The 22,233-nt window shown below is 48.9% G+C and overlaps 1 protein-coding gene across 1 annotated transcript; it reads left to right on the forward strand.

Annotated features, from left to right (window-relative positions):
• Positions 1-8,830: 8,830 nt before the first annotated feature.
• LOC103103021 (ly6/PLAUR domain-containing protein 5-like) lies at positions 8,831-14,204 on the forward strand. Its single transcript, XM_007491722.3, has 5 exons — positions 8,831-8,958; positions 10,196-10,333; positions 12,248-12,424; positions 13,212-13,358; positions 13,451-14,204. Exons 1-5 carry the CDS (start codon positions 8,913-8,915, stop codon positions 13,708-13,710), a joined length of 768 nt encoding a protein of 255 aa, XP_007491784.1. The 5' UTR covers positions 8,831-8,912; the 3' UTR covers positions 13,711-14,204.
• Positions 14,205-22,233: the final 8,029 nt, after the last annotated feature.

A 22,233-nucleotide genomic window follows, 5' to 3' on the forward strand; every position in this document is an offset into this window, starting at 1 on the left:
TTGTGGTGATCCACACAGACAAAGGCTTTAGTGTAGTTAATGAAGCAGAAGTAGATGTTTTTTAAGGAACTCCCTTGCCTTTTATATAATCCAGCAAATGGTGGCAATTTGGTCTCTAATTCTTCTTACCTCTTTGAAAAGCAGCCTGCACGTATGCTGATTCTCGATTCACATAGTACTAGAGCCTAGCTTGTAGCTCTTAAGAATAACCTTGCTGGAGTGTGAAATGACCACAATTGTTTGATAATTTGAACATTTTTTGGCATTGCTCTTTTTCAGGATTGGGACATAAACCAATGTTTTCCAATCCAGGAGCCACTGTTGAGTTTTCCAAATTTGCTGGCCTAATGAGTGTGGCACTTAAACAGCATCATCTTTTAGGCTTTTCAGTAGTTTCGCTGGAATTCTGTCACCTCCACTAGCCTTATTGTTAGCAATGCTTCTTAAGGCCCACTTGACTTCATTCTCTAGGACATCTGCCTCTGGATCAGTAACCACACCATCACTGTTATCAGGGATGTTAAGATCTTTCTTGTATAACTTTCCGCGGTCAGGCTCCAGACTCACTTACGACTCCAGGGTTCCTGACAGGTGGCGAACGATCAGTCAAAATAAATAAAATAAAATAAATAACAAACAGAAGACAGCTTAATCATTATAGCCATGGGATTGCTTTGCATCTCAGCTGCTCCGGCATTCTCAGGCCTGGGGTTTATTTTTATACCCATATTCTTGGCATGCAGGTATACAAAATCAAAGAGAGATAATTGGAAAAGTGATACATTAACTTTCAACAAATCACTTGATTAACATTCTACATTTTTTATTGTGATTACAGACAGAATACAAGATAAATGATTTTGTCATAGGTGTCTTACTAGGGAGTTTGAGTTACTGATTTGTGTAATTGAGTCACTGAGGCATATTGAAGCTTAGTGTACCTGTACTGTACCTGCAAGTATTGTATGGGCTTCTATGATTGATTTGTGTGTTGGCTTCATGAGAAAGTTTTGGGTTTGGCCTGTAGCTGCAGTTTTGCTGGGAATTATGTACCTAAGTAAAAGTTGACCCATGATAGTCTTTTTGGGATTGGGTTTGAGGGTCTGATCTTTTGGTGATGTTTTGGGGAATGTGATAGAGGCTGGCACTAGAGAAAAAGTGCCAGACTGAAGAGTATATGAAATTGATCACCTCAGCAGGGGAGGGGCCCCAGGAGTGAATTTCCTGAAGAGAGAAGACTCAGGCTGGGAGAGCAGTGAGGGTCTCTCGGTCTTGAGACGTCAAACAGAGAAGGTGGATAAAGACTTTCTCCTGACGGTTACCCACTTTTCCTGCTGGTGACTGGACATCTTTCCCCTCAACACTTCCCAATTGAAGGGACTTTCTGAAGAGAAACCTGAGCAGACTTTACCTCAGCTCCTGTTGCCCAGGGGTGAGTCAACCTGACTTTCTCTCGGGGGGCTCAACCTGCCAAGGCCCAAGTTCCCCCCCTCCCAAATGCAAAGGAGGGAGGGGAAAGGGTTTAGATAGAGACAGGGACCCCCTTTTCCCACTTTCCTTTTCCCATCCTTCCCTGCCCGTTATTCCATTTGTATTACTTGTTTGAGTTAACATTAAAAAGTTATCTGTTCTCCAATCTGAGTGTGAGTGAGCGGATCTGGGGGAGACCTTTTGGTCTCGAGTAGTGGAGGGGGGACAAGAGGGAAAAGAGAAAATTGGAGAGAGTAGCTATAGCTAAGGAGGCAAGGCAGAAGGGGGAAAATCTTCAAACCCCCTCTCCTCTCTCTGAGTCAACCCATTATAGATGCTATCTTCCCTTGAACCCCGCTTTTGAGGAAGGGGGGTTTCTCCTCTCATTTCCCTCTCTCTCCATACCTCACGGCCCAGAGCTTCCCCTCGAGTACATACTTTCCTTCTCTTTTATTTTTTTTAAACAGGAATTAGGGTACAGGTGTTCCGCTCTTGCATTATTTCTTGTGAGAATAGGGGGAATAATAATCATGTCAATTCATAGGTAAGGGGCATTGATGAAAGAAGTCATGCAAGGGGGATAGAGTGGGCAGTCACATCTTGCCAAGGACCACTCTGTGGTCTCCCCAGCTACCATGCATGACTATGTCAAGGTGTCATGGACTGATAGCCCCCAGCACTAACTCTTTTGTATGGTCTTGCCACCTCTTAATCTTTTCTACTTCTGTTAAGTCTCTACCAGTTTTGACATTTATTGTGCCAATATTTACATGAGTCCTTCCCTTTGTATTTCTAATTTTCTTGAAAAGGTCTCTTATCTTTCCTGTTGTGTTGTTTTCCTCTGTTTCTGTGCATTACTTACTTAAGAAAACTTTCTTCTCTCTCCTTGCTATTCCCTAGAATTCAAAGACGCTCCAGGGATGGACATTCTACCCCAAGGATAAGACAGCAGAACCCAGGTATCCTGATTGTTAGCCCCAGTATCCAGGTATCTTCTTTTTTTTTAAACCCTTACCTTCCTTCTTGGAGTCAATATTGTGTATTGGCTCCAAGGCAGAAGAGTGGTAAGGGCTAGGCAATGGGGGTCAAGTGATTTGCCCAGGGTCACACAGCTGGGAAGTGGCTGAGGCCAGTCCAGGTATCTTCTTAACCTCCAAAGACCAAGACCTTGAGGATGCCACCAAATCTCCCTCTTTATGAACCCCTTGGATTCCCACCCTGACTACTCCCACCTTCCAAGGACAACTAAGTTTGTACTGAATCGCCATCTCTTAATTTACCCACCTATGATATGTGAAACTGAGAAACAAGCATTATGAAGCACTTACTGATTAATGATTCTCAGTACTCTAGATCAGAGCTATCAAACATGGAAGCTACATTCAGGTAGGATAACACTCCCCAATATGGACAAACAAAATTAAAATGTAATTAGGAAGGGGCAGCTCAGTGGAGTAGCTAGGCCTGGAAGCAGGAGATCCTGGGTTCAAATCTGGCCTCAGATGCTTCCTAGCTGGGTGACCCTGGGCAAGTCACTTAACTCCCATTATCCAGCCCTTACTACTCTTCTGCCTTGGAACCCATATACAGTATCCATTCTAAGACAGAAAGCAAGGGGTAAACAAACAAGCAAACAAAAGAATGAAATGAGACATTCCTAGACTATAACCTTTAACAAAGGAAGTCGACCCAAACATAGCATAGAAAGAATAGCCAGCTAAGATACAGTGTTAATGCAGTTGGAAGTGACTCCTTACATCTCTAGTCAAAGGCAACATTTGGTGGCTACATTATGCACCCAATGTGTGTGAAGACACAAGGAAAAGCAGAAATATGGCTCCATACACAGACTCTCTCTTTCCCTCCCTCCCTCTCTCTCTGACTTTCTGTCTCTCTCTTTCTTTCTTTCTCTCTCTCTATCTCTCTGTCTCTCTGTCTTTCTCCCTCTCCCTCCCTGCCTCTCTCTCTCTCTAGCTCTTTATCTCTCTATCCTTCTGTCTCTCTCTCTCTCACTTGTCCTCTCTTTCTCTCCGTCTCTGTCTGTCTCTTTCTCTCTTTTTCTCTGTCTCTGTCTTTCTCCCTATCCTTTTCTCTCTCTCTCTCTCTCTCTCTCTCTCTCTCTCTCTCTCTCTCTCTCTCTCTCTCTCTCTCTCTCTCCCAGAATGTAGTAGAACATCATCAGTTTAACACCTAAAGCTCCACATGAGCTGGGCCAGACCCTAGTATCTGGGGAGACCAGGAAAGACCTCTTGTAAAAGGGGGCCCCATTGCTAGTGACTTCCTCCCTGAGAGGGCCTTGCATCTACCTTGCCCATCTCCGGTATGTATGTATTTGCATGTTGCCTCCCTCATGATAATGTCATCCCCTTGAGGCAGAGCCATATTTCTGCTTTTCTTTGTGTCCTCACACACTTTGGGTGCATAGTGAGCACCCAATAAATACTTGTTGACTGACTGACTGACTGATTGTTCCAATTACAGCTCTGCAGTTGTCCAACCAGATTATGGGTCCAAGGCAAAGCGGGGATGTGCTGGGTGAGCTTAGCGAGGGCCTTTCCCTCTCTGGAGCTTATTTTCACCATGTTCACAAGGACAGGGTTGGACCGCAGAGTAGCTTATAAGGTCTTAGCCATGGAGCTGTGACTAAGTGCAAGAGGGGCATATCAGAAAGCATGCTGGGCCTGAAGTCAGAGAGCTCAGATTCTGATCCCAGCTCTCCTACTGACTAGCTGGATGGCTTTGGCCAAGGCCTCTCTGGGCTTCCCTTGGCTTCTTTGTCATTTTGGAGAGTCTCTACCCTCTGTCTTAGTATCAATTCTAAGATAGAAGAATGGCAAGTGACATGCTCAGGGCCACACAGCTAGGAAGTGTCTGAGGCCACATTTGAACCCAGACTCTCTCAGCTCCAGGCCTGGAGCCCTATCCACTTGGCTCCCTAACCATGCCACTCCTTTTTTTTTTAACCCTTATCTTCCCTCTTGGAATTAATACTGTGAATTTGTTCCAAGGCAGAAGAGCAGTAAGAGCTAGCAATAGGGGTTAAGGGATTGGCCCAGGGTCACACAGCTAGGAAGCATCTGAGGCCACATTTGAACCCAGGACCTCTCATCTTTAGGCCTGGCTCTCAATCCACTAAGCCACCTACCTGCCTCCTGTGCCACTCCTTTTTAAAACTGGGGGCTTGGACTAGATCATCCTGAGGTTCCTTCCATCCCCTCCATCCCCAGACCTTGTGATCCTTTGACCAATGACAGGCAGTTCTTTATAGATGCTTTGAGATCTTGTGGCCTGAGGAACACAGATTCACAGAGGGGATGTTAGAATCTTAGACCTCAGCTAAAGAAGGGGACCTGGGGGCAGGTGGGTGGCTCAGTGGATTGAGAACCAGGCCTAGAGATGAGATGTCCTGGGTTCAAATCTAGCCTCAGACACTTCCCAACTGGGTGACCCTGGACAAGTCACTTGACCCCCATTGCCTAGCCCTAACCACTCTTCTGCCTTGGAGCCAATGAAGAGTCTTGATTCCAAGATGAAAGGTGAGGGTTTTTCAAGGAGAGGGAAATAATAAATATTTGCTAAATGACTGCGTGAGTAAGCAAGCAAGCCTCCCACAAAGGGTCAGGAAACTCCACGTGCTGGTTCCCCTGCCCTGACGTTGACGACTTTCTCTGGTCCTGACCCAGATTTGGAAGATGAGGAGGACCAAACCAAGGACTCCTAACATAAACACCCATAAGGTGGAGGGCACTGCTGAGTTTCTGCCAAAGGCAAGCACCTGGAGGATTGCAGGTCTGCCCCAAAGCCCTGCCCCTTCTTAGGGCCCTTGGAGGAGCAGGAAAGAGAAGGGGCCATCCTGCCTTCAGACAGTAGCAGGTCGCCCTTGGCCCTTCACGTGGTAGACGTGGAATTAAGACAGCTGGAGCTCCCCGGAGCTGAAACTGGGTTGAGCAGTCTGTCTTGAGACCACAACTGCCCTGTGGGGCTCTTCCTCCTTCCAATCTGTGATCTTGGGCAGGTCACTCATTTCCCTGGGCCTCAGTTTCCCCTCTCTGTAAAATGAGAGGGCTGGACTTCATGTCCGAGTTCCTTGGGTCAGAAGAGAGGAAGCTGGTCTAGTCAAGTCAAGGAGCATTTATTAAGCACCTACAAGGTGCCAAGCAATGTGCTAAATGCTAAAAGGGATGCAAAACAATAGGGAAGACAATCCCTGCTCCCAGGCTGCTCACAGTCTTAGGGAGAAGACTGCCTGCAAACCCCCAGTGACAAGCACAAGATAACCTGAAGATGGTCCATAGAGGGAAGACACCACACAAGCATGTGGGAAAGCCTTGAAGCAGAGCAAGGGAGGATCCTCCTGAAAACAGGACTCAAGAGAGGACTTCGAGCGCTCCTTTCTCTGAGCAGTGGCCCTTCTAGAACCAGCAGCTCCTGGAATCAGAGGTGCTGAGGGCTTGGATGACACCCTGGGCCTACGAGAGCCGGGAATGGTGGGAGGCATTGGCCAACTCTCAGGTGAGTATCGGTTCATCGCCAAACACACACACACACACACACAGTCAGCAGAGCTCTCAAAACAAAAGCATCTCTGCCCACCCTCCAGCCAGGCAGGCTGCATTCCACAGACCTTTATCTAGTATTTGTTCTGGGCCAAGTCCTGAAAGCAGAAAGCAGAAAGAAAGCCCTCACGGAGCTGACGTTCTAATGGAGGAAGACAGAGACAGACAGAGTCCATCCATCCAGGCCACCAGAGACCAAGTTCCCAGCACCGAGGTGGAGGCAGGCTGCTCTTGGAGGACCAGAATGATGACTGAGTCATGGGTCACTCTCCAATTCCTGCCCACATCCCCTGGTCACTCTCTGTCTCCTTGGCCCACTCGGGTCTAGAGACCTCAGTTCAAATTCTGAATCCTGAACTCACAAGCTGTGTGGTCCTAGGGAAAATCCCTTGGCTTGCTGAAACAGGTTGCCAAATGATGCCGTGGGTTGAATGGAGACGTGGAATTAAGACAACCACAGCTCAAACCCTGCCTCAGATGCTTTTTTTTAAAAATCCCTTGCCTTCTGTCTTTTTTTTCCAACCCTCACCTTCCATCTCAGAATCAATACTGTGTATTGGCTCCAAGGCAGAAGAGTGGTAAGGGCTAGGCAATGGGGGTCAAGTGACTTGCCCAGGGTCACACAGCTAGGAAGAGGCTGAGGCCAGATTTGAGCCTAGGACCTTCCATCTCTAGGCCTGGCTCTCAATCCACTGAGCCACCCAGCTGCCCCCCTACCTTCTGTCTTGATATCAGTTTGAAGACAGAAGAGTGGCAAGGGCTAGGTAATGGAGGTTAAGGAACTTGCCCAAAGGCACACTGCTAGGAAGTTCCCACCATATGCACCAGTAGCACAATGAACAGTAATGAGCAAAGACAACCTCTTATCTATGGCAAAATAGAAATCAAAGAAAGTATACACAGAAGAGTATATACCTGCCAAAAGAGAGTGAAGGAATTCTCTCACTGGAAGTGAGGTCAAGTTGGGTGACTGGTTATAAGAGTCTATTCAGGTATCAATGAGAAGGGGCAGGTAGGTTGCACAGTGGATAGAGCACCAGGACTAGAATGGGAAGGGCCTGGGTTCAAATCAGACATCAGATACTTCCTAGCTGGGGGACAGTGGGCAGGTCACTTGACCCCAGTTGCCTAATCCTTGCCCTTCTATGTTAGAGTTGATTTTTTAAAAGAGCTAGGGGCAACTGGGTGGCTCAATGTTTTGAAAGCCAAGCTTAGAGAGGAGAGATCCTGGGTTCAAATTTGGCCTCAAACACTTTCTAGCTGGGTGACTCTGGGCAAGTCATTTCACTCCCATTGCCTAGCTCTGCCTTGGAACCAACACACAGGACTGACTCTAAGATCTTCAGAAGGTAAGCTGTTTTTTGTTTGTTTTTTAAGAAAAGGTGGTGGGGTGGGGAGAGTGATGAGGACCTGAACTAGGGCCATGTCACTAGAGCAGGGAGACAGAATGAATAGGAGAGGTGTGGAGCAAGAAGTGGCAGGGTTTTTGGGTGGTTTTTTTTTGTTTGTTTTTGGGTGAGCTAGGAGAGAGAAGGAAGAGCAAAAGATGACTTCAAGGCTTGGAAGCCCAGTGCCTAGGAGGAAAGTGATGCTATCAAGAGAAACAGGAATTCTGGGAAAAGGACCAGATTTAGGGGACAGAATGAATAGCATGGATGAGACATCAAGGTGGAGGCACACCACAGACTGGGAGAAACCCCGGACTGAGGGTTGGACAGAGGTGAGGAATGGACATAGGGATGTGAGAAGTGCAGGTGCACCTCACCTCTTTCCCCAGGCTGGCTGCCACTTCCCTGGATCTACTTTAGATTCCCCTGGCTGATCTCTGGTGAACCCCTGGGAACAACATGGGCACTCTAGCCTCAGCTGCAACATTTCCAAGAACAGGGAGGTCCCAGATGTATCAGAAGGGAATGATGGGAGCCCCTCTGATTAGGGAGGACCCTCTCACCCATCACGGCTCCATCCAAGAATCCTAGGCAGGAGTGAAGGTACCTATCAGGCAGGGAGTGAGACAATTATGATTGATCCCTCCAGTGGCCAATGGCCACTGGAGTCAAGGACCCACCCATTTGGGTCCTCAAGGCCTCAGTTCCACCAACTTCAAGGCAACCAGCCCTAAACCTCAGTCCTCTTGAGTGCCAATGTGGTACTTACAAAAGGGCTCCTTGGGATAGCTAGTGATGATGGAGGACATCTAGGAGGAGATAAGACTTCAGGTGGGTCCTGAGGACTAGGTTGTAGAGACTGGCTGGAAGGCTGCAATTATGGGGCAAGGAGGGAGGTGCCCAGTGAAATGGCATCTGGGTAGACTCAAGTTTATCAGTGAGGATTATGAAGGAATGTGGTTGGACAGGGCTTCTCTCTCCAGCCACACTGGAAAAGGACACAGGCTAAAAAGGAGAAAATAAAGAGAAAGATAAAAAGGAAGGAGACAGGGACAGTGATGGAGGGAAGGAGAAAGAGCCAGAAACTAAGAATGGGAGGCAGTCTGTAGAGAGAGGCAGCAGTTTGGAGCAGAGGAGAGGCTTGGTCAGCAAGAAGGACCCCTCCCCTTGCTCCCACTTGGGGCACATACAGAGGGGATCATTTATTACCATCTTAGACCTGGAATAAGTAGGAGAAACCCATCAAGGCAGAGCTGCTCCCTAGTCCTTGGTTCCCTGAGTGACCCAGGCTATCTTATCTCCCACCCCCACCCCCTCTATTCAGCTTTCTCAGGTGCCCAGGCACCAAACCCCACCCTGAGAATACCCTGAGGAAAGACCAGCCCAGGGGTTGAAGGGTGGAGGGAGAAGGGAAGGACGGGGGAGGAGGGAGGAGGGAGGAATGAAGAAAAGAATCTGGACCTGGACCTGAAGTACCATTCTTGGCTTCTCCTTCATCATGAACCTTCCTACATCGCTGCTCAGCCTCTTGCTGAGCCTGACAGGTACTGAACAACTTGAGATAGAGGTGGATTAAGGGGGTGGGCAAAGAGCATCATTTTGGGGTCTTTGAGAGAATAGGGGCTGGGGAATTAGGACTCCTGGGACCCTCAGGATAGGGATGGGGAGAGACAAGAAAACAGTTCTCTTCTCCATCCTCCTCTCTCTCCTTCTCCAGTCACAATGAGACCAGGGGACTAGGCAGGGAGCTAAGGCCCCTCTCTAGCAGACACAGTGATGGAGAGATGCCCACCCCAGAAGTCAGAAGGGCAGGTGAAAGAAAGAGCTCTCTCCTCTGTCCACCTTCCAGATCCTTTTCCTTAGTGCTTTAGTGTATGTCTGCTGGGGAGGGAAAGATGGGATGAAGGGAAGGAAGGGGTTTGGCTCCAGGAGCCTGGGTTATGTATCACCTCATCTCTGAGTCTGTCTTCATGTCCCTTGGCCTTTGTGTCTCCCCGATGTCTCAGAGACTCTCTCACTGTGCCCTCTCTAGCTCAGCCTGCCTCTGTGCCTGTATCTCACTCTTTGTGTTTGTCTCCTAGTTTTCTTCCAAGTTACCTGTGACTCTGTCTGGATCTCCCCAGGCAGTGACATGCCACATGCCACTGTGTCCCAGCTCCAGGCTTCACCTCAGGCTCTCTGAAGGTCCTCTGAGCAGTTCACAGGACTAGAGATTCAGAGTTGGAAGGGAGCTCAGGGGCCATCTAGCTCAACTCCTTCATTTTACAGATGAGGAAACTGAGGCACGGGGACTTTACCAAGGTCAAATAGTACATTTCAAAGGCACGATTTGAACTCAACTCCAGAGCCATAGCTCTTTTCACTGTGCCATGCTGTATTATACTTCTGTATATGTGTGTATGTATATATTTATAATATATTTGTTGTTATATTTATAACATAATATATGATATGCATATATATTTTTCTATATTATGTTATATAGGAATAGACAGACCCTATATTCTACTTCCCTTCATTTGTCCCTTCTGTCTGTTGCCTATCTGGGAAGCAGGCATGGGATGCCCCAGAGATGCGTACAGGGACAGGAAATAGGAGATGGGATTCGCCTCCTCTCTGAGAGGAAGTTCCTTCTCAGCATGGGCCAAGGAGATCAGATCAGGAATGGGATACATAGTGACTTACCAGGTCATTCCTTTAATCCCAGTGGAATTCTGCATCCCATCAGGCCCTGTCTCCCTCCCCTTCCCAGTTCTCCTGCACAGCCTTTGTCTCCCACAGGTGCCTGGGCTCTTCAGTGCTACAGTTTGGAACGTGTCTTCACGGGTCCTTTTGATCTATCCGGCCTCTCGATCCCCACTGTGACCTGTGGTTCACGACAAAAGACCTGCCTGGAGGCAGTGACTTCCATGAGTACAGGTGAGGAGGGGGACCCCAAGGAACAGCGGAGAGATCATGATGGAATCATACCACATAACTTAGAATCACAGAGTTCGCCAATTGGTCATCCACAGTCTAAAAGCATCTGGTCCAACTTGTTCCAGAGCAGGAATCCCTTCTTCACTATCCCTGATAAGTGGTTCTCTATCCCTTACTCAGTTTCCTCCACTGACAGGGAGCTCATTACCTGAAGAAGTTTGTCATTCAGTGGTTTTTAGTCATGTCTGTCTAAGGGTTTGCCATTTCCATCTCCAGCTCATTTGACAGATGAGGAAATTGAGTCCAACAAGGTTAAGCAACTTTCCCTGGGTCAGATTTGAACTCAGGAAGATGAGTCATCCTGACTCCAGGCCCAGCCTTCTATCCATTGTGTCACCCAGTGGCCACCTTATGAAAGCAACCCATCCTGATTATCAATATTTGGTTGGTTTTGTTTGTTTTAAATACACCCTTATTTTCTGGCTTAGTTATAACTCTGAGATAGAAGGGCAAGGCCTAGGCAAACAGGGTTAAGTGACTTGTCCAGGGTCACATAGCTAGGAAGAGTCTGAGGCCACATTTGAACCCAGGACCTCCTGACACCAAGCTCTGTCCACTGGGCCACCTAGCTGCCAATTCTTTGTTAAAACATTCTTCAAATGAGCCAAGACTTTCCTACCAGAACTTCACTACCCATAATCCCCACAGCTAGTGCTTATTCTGCCCCATGGAGTCCACAAAAATCCAAGGCTAGTGTCTCTTTGGCAGGAGAACCCTTCAAATAACTGAAGACCTCTACCTGGGCAGCCAGGTAGCACAAGGGATAGAGCACCAGCCTGGAGTCAGGAAGACCTGAGTTTGAATATGACCTCAGATACTTCCAGCTGACCCTGGATAAGTCATTTAACCTTGTTTGCCTCTGAGAGGGACGTGGCAAACCACTCCAGGATCTTTGCCAAGAAAAGCCCAATGGAGTCACAGAGAGTGGGACAGGATTGAACAACAAGAGCTCTCATAGCACCCCTGAGTCTTCTCTCCTCTTGGCTAAACATCCCTTTCATCCTCCTGTGTTGCCGGCCCCTAGCCATGCTCCTGCTTGTCAATGCCTTTGCTAAAGTATGGCACACCGAATGGGAGATGGTACTCCAGACATGGTCAGACCATGGCAGAGTACCAGAGAGCAGCACCAACCCCCTCGTTCTGGGCACCAGACCCTGACCGATGGCCACATTAGCTTCAGGCTGCCAAGGCTCACTTTGGCACACATAGACGTGTAGATTTCTAAGACCCCCCAGATCATTTTCAGATACTACTCCCAGCTTCACTCTGAACTTGGGGGTTTGAATTTTTAAAAATTCAGTGCCAGAGTCTGGGTTCAAATCTCACAAGCTACCTGTGTGACCCTGGGCAAGTCACATAACCCCCATTGTCTAGCCCTTCCTGCTCTTCTGCCTCAGAAACAATACATCTAAGATGGAAGGTGAGGGCTTAAAAATAATTCAATGATAGGACTTCATAGTGATGGCTACTGAATTCTGAAAGGAAGAATCGTCAGGAACTTAGAGCAGGGAGTGTCAGAGATGGGAGAGAACTTAAAGCAAGGAGGGCAGAGCCGGAAGACCCTTAAAGGTGATCCACTTCAATCCTCTGAGAAGGGCGAGATGAGGAAACGCAGGTCCAGACCTTAGATGTTAGAAAGGGAATGACTTACTAAAGGTCACATAAGCTGAGAGAGAGAGCGCTGGGAGGGAGGAGTGACCTTGTGTGGAATAAAAATGGAGTCAGTTAAAGCCTGAGAAAAATGAGTCAGAATGGTAGACCCTCAGGGAGGGGGACCCTTTGGGGGGAGCTGATTGAGGCAGAGAGGCTGTGATGGGGTTCAGTCCTTCCCCTTCTGCTCCTCCCCACCTCCAGGTTACGGAAAATCAGTGACCCTGGTGAAAAAGGGCTGTTCTGATGTCAAAGACGTGATGGATGTAGTACCAGGCAGGAAATCACTGCCTCCTGACTACACCAGGGTCCGTCAGTGCCAGGAGGATCTGTGCAACCACCAGATTGACAGCCAAGACAGCATCCCCAACCTCAGCCCAGGTGAAGTGAAGTGGGGGGAGTGGGGCAGCCTGGGGAGGCCTCTGGGGCCCACAGAGGGGGAGCTCTGAATGTGTGTTCATCAACAGAGAGATTGAGCAACAGAGCTGGAAGGGCCCTAAGAAGGGAGACCCAGGAACAGCTAGGTGGCTTGGGGAATAGAGAGCCAGACCTAGAGATGGGAAGGTCCTGGCTTCAAATTTGGCCTCAGACCCTTCTCAGCTGTGTGACCCTAGGTGCAGGGAGCCATCAAAGACCACACTGTTTGACACAGTCCAAGTGGAAACCGGGGACTGAAAAGCAGCCCCCAGGAAGGATGGAAACATCCACTGAAACCCCCCTAAGATACTTCCCAGCTGTGTGACCCTGGGCAAGTCACTTAACCCCCATTGCCCAGCCCTTACAGCTCTTCTGCCTTGGAACCCATGTTTAGTATGGATTGTAAGACAGAAAGTAAAGTTTAAAAAAAGTTAGCCTTAGAAGGGAGACTATAGGTCAGGTGTGGGAGAGAGCCTAGAATACAAAACGGCAGAGCTAAGAGGGCCTTAGAACAGAGGATGTCAGAGCTGCGAAGGACCTTGGGCTCTCAAAGCTGGGAGGGCTCTTAGAGATGACCTAGTCCAACTCCTTCATTTTAGAACCTAAGAACCCTGAGGTCTGGATATGTAATTCTAGTGCCTGCTGCAGGCCCTCATTCCCAGCATATTTGACAGACAGAGTCAGGGATAAGGATGGGGGGCATTTCAGGATCCGGGGGCCCACCTGACCTGGCCATGTCCTCTCTCCCCAGTCCCAGATCCTGCAGAGCTCAGTGGCACCAAGTGTTGGGCCTGCATCAGTACCAAGGCTGAGGACTGTGAGCTCCAGAACTCCAGCAACATCGACTGTTATAAGAACCAGAGTGTGTGCTTCCAGGGTCAAGGCTCCCTGAACATTGGTGAGTAGGAATGGGTGTGACCCAGTGGGGGAGCCCTGGGCCTAGTGGGAGCCTCATTCCTCCTGCTGACCTCTGGTCTCCTCCCCCTGCAGGAAACTTCTCCACCTCCATCTATTTGAGGACATGCCTTGAACCCACATGCACGGTGACTGGGACCACCACTTTGTGGTCAAACAGCTTCCTCAAAGGCTCCTGCTGTGGGGAGAACTTCTGTAACAATGGCTCCTACAGACAAGTGAACCACGTCACTGATGCTCCCTCCTCCCATGCCCCTGACCTCGTGGGTCTCCCACTGTTCCTGACCATCTCCTTTCTGTTAGGGCCACTGAGAGAAGCCCTGGTTTCCCTTTGATCTTGAGGCCTTCAAGGATTTGCTGAGAGAGCCTTAAATCCTCAAGCCTGGGACCTGAGCAGGTGCCACTGCAGAGGAGGTGATTCTCCAGCCTCTGGGAGAATCCATCCAGTGAAGGGGAGCTCACTCTCTCTTGGCAATCCATTCTACTCTAGGCAGGGTGGGTTATTAAGAAGGACTTCTTCCACAGATTGGCTAACATAACAGCAAAGGAAAGTAATGAATGCTGGAGGGGATGTGGCAAAGTAGGGACATTAATTCATTGCTGGTGGAGTTGTGAACTGATCCAGCCATTCTGGAGGGAAATTTGGAACTATGCCCAAAGGGCGACAAAAGAATATCTACCCTTTGATCCAGCCATAGCACTGCTGGGTCTGTACCCCAAAGAGATAATGGACACAAAGACTTGTACAAAAATATTCATAGCTGCGCTCTTTGTGGTGGCCCAAAAATGGAAAACGAGGGGATGCCCATCAATTGGGGAATGGCTGAGCGAATTGTGGTGTATGTTGGTGATAGAGTACTATTGTGCTAAAAGGAATAATAAAGTGGAGGAATTCCATGAAGACTGGAACAACCTCCAGGAGGTGATGCAGAGCGAGAGGAGCAGAACCAGGAGAACATTGTACACAGAGACTAATACACTGTGGTATAACCGAACGTAATGGACTTCTCCATTAGTGGCAGTGTAATGTCCCTGAACAATCTGCAGGGATCTAGGAGAAAAAACACCATTCATCAGCAAAGGATAAACTATGGGAGTGGAAACACCGAGGAAAAGCAACTGCCTGAATACAGCGGTTGAGGGAACATGACAGAGGATAGACTCTAAATGAACACTCTAATGCAAATACTATCAACATAGCAATGGGTTCTAATCAAAAAAACATGTAATGCCCAGTGGACTTACGCGTCGGCTATGGGGGGTGGGGGGAGGAAAAGAAAATGATCTATGTCTTTAATGAATAATGCTGGGAAATGATCAAATAAAATATAACTTAAAAAAAAAAAAGAAGGGCTTCTTCCCATAGAACTGAAGACATCCCATCTGAGGCTTCTCCAGCTGCCCCATCCCACCTTCCACATCCTCGTTGTTCGGTGTTCTTCCCGATGAGACAAACAAAGCCAGTCTAGTCCTCTTCTGCCTGACAACCCTTCAAATATTTAAGGCAGCCACCATTCGCTAGCACACCACTCCAATGGCTTCCCCTCTGGCTTGCCCATAGTCCTGCTGGGTGTGTTCACCAGGTCTTCCCAGGGCCCTGACCTAGCTTGTCACTATCCTTTCCATTTCTCAACACCCCCACAACCCTCTAAGGCCACAAATTGAAGAGAAGGTGCCAATCTTCACCAGTAGAGAGCATTTCCTCACCTGGGAGTTCCCTAGACCACTCAAATCCCAGTTCCCCTTCCTATCCCTACACATTAGTGTATACTTCAGGACCTGCTGTCTAACTTGTCTAACTTGAAGAAATGCAAATTGTTTCATTGCCAGATACAAAATATACAAATCCTAAAGGCAATATCTCAAGAACCATCAGGCTAGGTAGTCAGGGGTACAGTCCAGAAAGTCCTGGACATGAGTCAGGAAGACCCAAAATCAAATCTAGCCTCAGACACTTTTTTTTAAACCCTTGGGCCTTATATCTTATCATCAATACTATGTATTGGTTGCAAGGCAGACGAGTAGTCAGAGCTAAGCAGTGGGGGGTTAAGTGACTTGCCCAGGGTCAAAAAGCTAGGAAGTGTCAGAGGCTAGATTTGAACCCAGGACCTCTGTCTCTAGGCCTCATCTCAATCCACTGAGCCATCTAGCTGCCCCCCCCAGACACTTAGAAGTACTATGAACCTTAGCAAATTATTTTACCTCAGTTGCCTTAACTGTAAAGCAGAAATAATAATCGTACTTCCCAGATAAAATGATATAATGTAATACAAAGTTCTTTGTAAACCTTAAAGCATAAATATAAATGCTAGCCATGGTTATTATTAACAATCCCAAGACAAAGTGAGTGGCTAGGTGACACAAGAGGTAGAGCACTAAGCTTGGAATCAGAAAGACTCATCTTCATGAGTTCAAATCAGATGCTAACTAGCTGTATGACCCTGGGCAAGTCACTTAACCCTCTTTTCCCAGGTTCCTTATCTGTAAAAATGAACCTGAGAAGGAAATGGCAAACCATTCCCATATCTTTGCCAAGAAAATCCCAAATGGAGTAACAAAGAGTCATACAGGACTGAAATGACCAAATGGCAATATGACAAGATAAAGGAAAGTAGTACTCAAGTTATACTGTACACAGTATAGTGTATTTTTTTAAATCTCAGAAATGATCCAGCTAATCAGCAGAGAACTTGGAATTAATATGCAATCCATTGTCTTGAGCATTAAAAAATCCACAGGGACAGTGAGGTGGCTCAGTGGATTGAATGGCCTGGAGACTAGAAGTTCTAGGTTCAAATGTGGCCTTAGACACTTCTTAGCTGTGTGATCCTGGACAAGTCACTTAACCCCCATTGCCTAGCCCTTACTTCTCTTCTGCCTTGGAACCAATACACAGTATTGATTCTAAGATAGAAGGTAAGGAGTTGTTAAAAATCCACCAAATATAGGCCAGTCAAGAACCCAAGAGCCTCATAGTTTATCAGGTGACACAATGAGAAATTTGGATTCGATTTCCAGAACCTTGACTTATGCCCCAAAATTAGATTCTTGAGATTTCATTCTGGAGGAACCTTAGGGGTCATCAGCACTTCACATCCCCTCTGAAGAAAGGGAGGCTCTGGGATGGAACAGAATTTGACCCACACCATCTAAATAAAAGACAGGAAGACAGGGTCTGATCAAGGCTATGTTTCAGACATTGTCCTGTAAAGTCATGAGAAATCAGGACTGGAAATACAAAATTGTGGTGGGAATATGGCTGGGCCTCTGGGCACTGTCTTTCCTGAGATCCCTGCAAGATGGTGAGGGAGAGGTGGAGGTTAGTTGTCCTTTCTCCTCTTTCTTTTGGCACGGAACCAGAAGCAGAGCAGTCACACCTTGCTGTCTTCATCCATTCTGGCCCTGACTTTCTGTGATCCAATGAACCCCTTCTTGTTGACCCTAAATGACACGGCAAGTCTGTCCCACCAGTGCTAGGCTGTGATGTGGTGTGGCATTTCCTGTGGTGTGGGTGACACAAGGGAATTAGACACCGGGAGAGTCACAGGAGGAGGCCTAAGACTGGAAAATAGGAAAGCAGGTGTCAGGGGGGCCAAGATGAGGAGCGGGAAAACAACTTCAGAGCACAGAATGGCAGCACTAGAAGGGACCTTAGGACACAGAATTAAAACTTAGAGTTAGAAGGGTCCTTAGAGATAATCTAGTCTGTTCCCTCATGTTACAGATGGGAAATTTGAGGCCAAGAGAGAGATTTGACACAGGTGACACATGGAGTGAAGAGCAGTATCTAGATTAGAACCCAGGACTCACAGCTCTCCAGTGAAAGTTGCTAAGCATCCAGCTAGTAGCGGGTCCCCTTGAAGGTTCCGATTTCCTAGACCCTGACCGACTTCGGACCCAGGGGTAGGGTCAGGTAGTGACCTAGGACTGCTCTTCTCAGGCTTCCCCAGCCGGGTTCTACTTCAGGACCGGGGACAGAGCTCTTCCGGCTCCTGAGGTTTCAGAACCAGGGACAGCGCCTGAGTGTTTGAGGTACTTCTGTAGGGTTGGTCTAGGAAGGTGTCCCCTCGGGTACACTCACGCACGTCTCATCCCTGCTGACTAACGCGGATGGCCGCCAGCGGGGGATGAGGGAAGGCAGAATCGGAGACTGCAGTAGTCGATGTAGATGGATGACTCCCCTTCCCAGCATCCCCACCGCCCCAGACCTAATAGAAAGAACCGAAAAAGGTAGGAACGGAGAGAATCAGAAAAAGACTCCGACTGGCAGCGCCCAACAGAAATGCCGACTTCCCCGTTCACCCCCCGGAAGAGATAGAGCCCCAGAAAAGACAGAGAGGAGCCCCAGCCCATTCTGAGCCTTGGCCGGACTCTGTCGGCAGTCCCTTTCGCTGTCACCAGGTGGCGGCTCGCCCCAGCCCTGGAGGCTCCACGACGGGGATATGCTAGACTCCAGCCCAAGAAGGGATTACACCGAGTGAGGGTGGGGGCGGGGGAGAGGTGGGGTACGTTCCCCTCCCTTTACTTTCCGGATGTCCCCGGGCTCGGCCCGCCCTCTCCCGGAGCCCCGGGCTCCGCGTGATCTTTCTGCACCTCCCGCCTGTCAAATGCTCCTTTGTCCCCAGCCCTGGGTCGCGGCCAATCCCGGAGATACGGCCGCTTGGGGTGGGGAGTCTGGGTCCTGGCCAACGGGAAATCCCGGTCCGAGCCTCCAAGGCCCCAAACGTCCGGGTCCCCCCAGTCCCAGTGTTTCCTCGGGGACCCAGACTTTCTCGTCTCCCTCCCCTAACCCAGACCACGGTCGGAGCTCGATTGTCCTGGGCCTGAACCGTCTCGGTGACCCTCATGTCCCCATCCTGTTCCCTCCCCACCTCGCTCTCCTCCAACGGGACCCAGGTGTGTTCATCCCAGCATCCGAATTCCCGCCAGAACCGAGCATCAGAGCTCCTGAGCGGCGATGTGTGACTCAGCGCCTCCCCCCAACCAAGACAGGGAGCGTCCCCCTCCTCTTCACTCCCCCTTCCCAAGGGGCGAGGCCCTGACTGAGTCACGGGAAGAGGCTGAGTCATTGCGCCCCCCCCCTCAAGTCCTGCCCATGGGGAGGGGGCGCGTTCACTCCAGAACCCCCAGGGGGCGCTGTCACTGCCTCCGCCTCTCAGGGCCTCTGGTCACTTTCTGTATCTGTAATTGTCTCCTCGGTCTGTGCCCGGAGTGGGTGGATGCCTTCCCGGTCCCTTGGCATCTGTGGATGTTGGGGTCACGTGTTTGTAGCCGATTTGGAGCTGGAAGTGGGGACCTCGGAGCGTGGGAAGCTTAATCCCCCTCATTCTGCAGAGGAGGAAACCACGTGAAGTGGAATTCAAATCCGCTACCGAAAGGCCCTGGGGTGGGGGCTTTAGAACCGAGAGCACTCGAGCTGCAGAGGATCATGGGACATAGAATGGCCCACCTGGAAGAAGCCTCGGAGCTCAGAACAAGAAATCCTTTCTGCCTCTGCCTCTTCCTGCCTTCCTGTCTTTGCACAGGTTTCTTTTAGTTCTGCTTCTCACTCCCTGCCTCTGCCTCTGTCTCTCTGTCTCTATGACAGAGGAGTGGCAAGGACTTGGCAAAGGGGGTTCAGTGACTTGCCCAGGGTCACCTGGCTAGAAGTATCTGTGAGGTCAGATTTGAACCCAGGACCTCCCCATTCCAGATTACCCAGCTGTACCTCTGTATGGGTTTCCCTGAGGTTCCTTGTGTGTCTTTCTGTGGCTGTCCTCTGCCCTCTCCTATAACTTGTGTGCTCCGGGGGAATTTAGAGCCTGTTAGAGGAAGAGAAACAGAGATTTCTGGGTGTCTTTGCCTCCCTGGGGTGTTCCTGAGTGGGTGAACCATTCCTCTGCCTGTACTTGTGCCCATGTATATGTGAGTGTCTGCAGGAGCCTGGGCGAATCTTCGGGGCTCCCTAGATCCTTCCCAGAGGGTGAGCATCTCTCCCAGGGAATGGGAGCTTCCTGTGTGGATGTTGTATCCTCCTGGGTGTTGTGTTTGTGTGTTGCTGGGTGGGTCCCTTTATGTGTGTATCATGTTCCATGGGCCGCTGTGTGTCATCCTGTGTAGGCTGCTATGTGTCATGCTTATGTGTTGCTGGGTGTGTGGCACCCTAAAAAGGGCCCTGGACAGCTAACCAGAAGTCCTGGGTTCGAATTTCAGTTCTGTTCCTAACCTGCTTTATGAGTTCAAGTCAACCAGCAAGCACTTATTAAGCACCTGCTGTGTTCCAAGCACTATTCAGGGAAGGATACAAAGGTAAAGAAAGCAAGAGCTCATCTGCTTAGGAGCTTACATTCTGCAGATACATGTGTTAAGTATATTCAGAATAAGTACAGTGAGGATCAGTACTTCTCTGAGCCTCAGTTTCCTTGTAAAATGAGGATAATAGAAGCATCTACACAAGTATATTATTAGAGTCATAGAAACAGATTTCTAGATTTGAAGTCAGGTTCAAATCCTGCTTCAGACACTGCCTAGGTAAGTGACCCTGGGCAAATGCCTTTACCTTTTGCCTCAGTTTCCTCATATGTAAAATGGGGCTCACAATACTACCAAGGCACTATGATTAGGTATCTGGATGACAAAGTGGGTCCTGATGACCTGGATGACAGAGTGTCATCCCTGGAGTTAGGAGGACCTGTGTTCAAATATGACCTTGGACTTTTACTAGCTGTGTGACTTGGGCAATCACTTGACCCAGGTTGCCTCAGTTTCCTCATCTGTCAAATGAGCTGGAGAAGGAGATGGCAAACCATTCTGGTGTCTCTGCCAAGAAAACCCCAAATGGGGTCAGGAAGAGTCGGACATGATGGAAAATGACTGAACAGCAGCACAGCAGCTCCTCGATCAAAGGCTTGTCCTGAGGGCTGAGTGAGATAATACTGCAAACCTGAAGTGCTACATAAATGCTAACTGGTGCTATTTTCTTATTCAATTTAATTGAAAGAATCCTTCAAAATCACCCACTCAAACAGTCACTCACTTTAAAGATGAGGAAATTGTAGCTTAGGTAGTCTCAATGCCCATCTCGCCCAACCCCCTTTATTTAACAAACCAGGAAACCAAGGCACAAAGAAGGTAAGTGATCATCCCGGTGCCACACAGCCAACAGGTGTCCAAAGTGAGATTCCCATTCAGGTCTTGGACATTGCAAGAACAGCATTCTCTCCAGGGCATCGTGCTGCTTCTTGGGGTTGTTCCGAGGATTGAATTCGATTCCACATAAATCCTTGGAGCGCTGCAGAAATATCAGCCCCCATGGCTACTTGCATTTTAGTATGATGATCTCCATCCCTTCCAGCTCTGACTTTCTTCTTCTGAAGCAGAGAGATGTTCGTGGGAATCCTGGTACCTGGGATGGAACAGTGGGAGGAGAGAAGGCAAAGAGAGAGGCAGACCGATGAGGTGGCGAGCCCCTTTGTCAGCTCCTCTCATCCTCTGCACTCCAGAAAAGAGGCATCTTTTTGTTGTTGTTGTTAAACCCTCACTTTCCATCTTGGAATCAATACTGTCTATTGGCTCCAAGGTAGAAGAGCAGTAAGGGCTTGGCAATGGGGGTTAAGTGACTTGCCCAGGGTCACACATCTAGGAAGTGTCTGAGGCCAGATTTGAACCTAGGATCTCCCATCTCAGGGCCTGGCTCTCAATCCACTGAGTCCCTAGCTGCCCCAGGATATATCTTTCTGAATCCTGTGGGTCCTGGCTGGGTGCAGTTGCTTTGGTCCAAGGGTGGGGTAGGCTATTGGCCAAACTTCCTCCGCACAGGGTGCCAGCATCTCCTCTCCAATCAATCAGTCTTTTACTGATCAAGACCACCTGGCTCCACTGCTGTAGCTGCTGTTGCACCCTGAGCCAAAGCCCTGTTCCCCTAGCGCTGGTTCCAGGATTCTTCCCAGTTCTAATATTCCATATTCTAACAAATGATGGTCCACATTCTCTAGTCAATCCACCAACACGCATTTAGTAGCGATCTGCTCTCTGCCCCAGCACTGTGCTTGACAGGGAGGAGACAAATGAAAATGAGCCATTTCTTATAAGTTCTCAAAACAAATTAGACAGTAGGCTTCCATAAGTCTGTGCAGAAAATCTATACAGACTCTGAAGGAAGGAGAGACAGAGACAGAGACAGAGAGAGAGAGAGAGACAGAGAGAGAGACAGAGACAGAGAGAGAAAGAGAGAGACAGAGAGACAGACAGAGAGACAGAGAGAGAGAGAGAGAGAGAGAGAGAGAGAGAGAGAGAGAGAGAGAGAGAGAGAGAGAGAGAGAGAGAGAGAGGAGGGCACAGACAGTGGGGAGGGAGAGAGGCTGCAGGGAAGAGGTGATGCTGGAGCTGGGGAGGAGGAAGTAAGAGTCAAGCCTTCTAAGAGGCAGATCTTGAGGCGGGAAGTGCTCCAGATTTGGGGGACTGCAATGAACAGGCTTGGAGAGGAAATGGAAATTCACATGAGAGAAACAATGAGGAGGGCATGTGATTGGGCTAGAAAATGTGCGTGTGGATTGAGGGGAAATCAGGCGCAGGGTGCTGATAAGTGAAGAGGGCTCAGCTAGAGAAGAGTTGGGAGTGTTAAAAAGCGGAGGGATATGATGATGATATGATATGACATGATATGACAAGAACCTGCAGAGAGCTGGCACTCTCTTCTCTGGTCACTCCTCCCTCTGAAATTCCGTGGCTTCGGGTCCTTTCAGTTTAGAAGATCCGGCGGTCTAGGGTGATATTCTGGGTTCTCAGTTTCCTCCCAGTTCTGCCATTCTCCGTTCTAAGACCGTTTCCAAGTCTAACAGTTCCTCGCAGCTCACCCATTTCATGTTCTAGGTTCTAAG

The sequence above is a fragment of the Monodelphis domestica genome, chromosome 4, assembly GCF_027887165.1.
Source record: "Monodelphis domestica isolate mMonDom1 chromosome 4, mMonDom1.pri, whole genome shotgun sequence".
Taxonomy (NCBI): domain Eukaryota; kingdom Metazoa; phylum Chordata; class Mammalia; order Didelphimorphia; family Didelphidae; genus Monodelphis; species Monodelphis domestica.

Bases quoted from the DNA above. Each gene is read 5' to 3' on its own strand.
- LOC103103021 (XM_007491722.3), top strand. From the start codon at position 8,913: ATGAACCTTCCTACATCGCTGCTCAGCCTCTTGCTGAGCCTGACAG. The intron at 12,425-13,211 runs GTGAAGTGAAGT...CTCTCTCCCCAG, and splicing joins CATCCCCAACCTCAGCCCAG to TCCCAGATCCTGCAGAGCTC. The intron at 13,359-13,450 runs GTGAGTAGGAAT...CTCCCCCTGCAG, and splicing joins TCAAGGCTCCCTGAACATTG to GAAACTTCTCCACCTCCATC.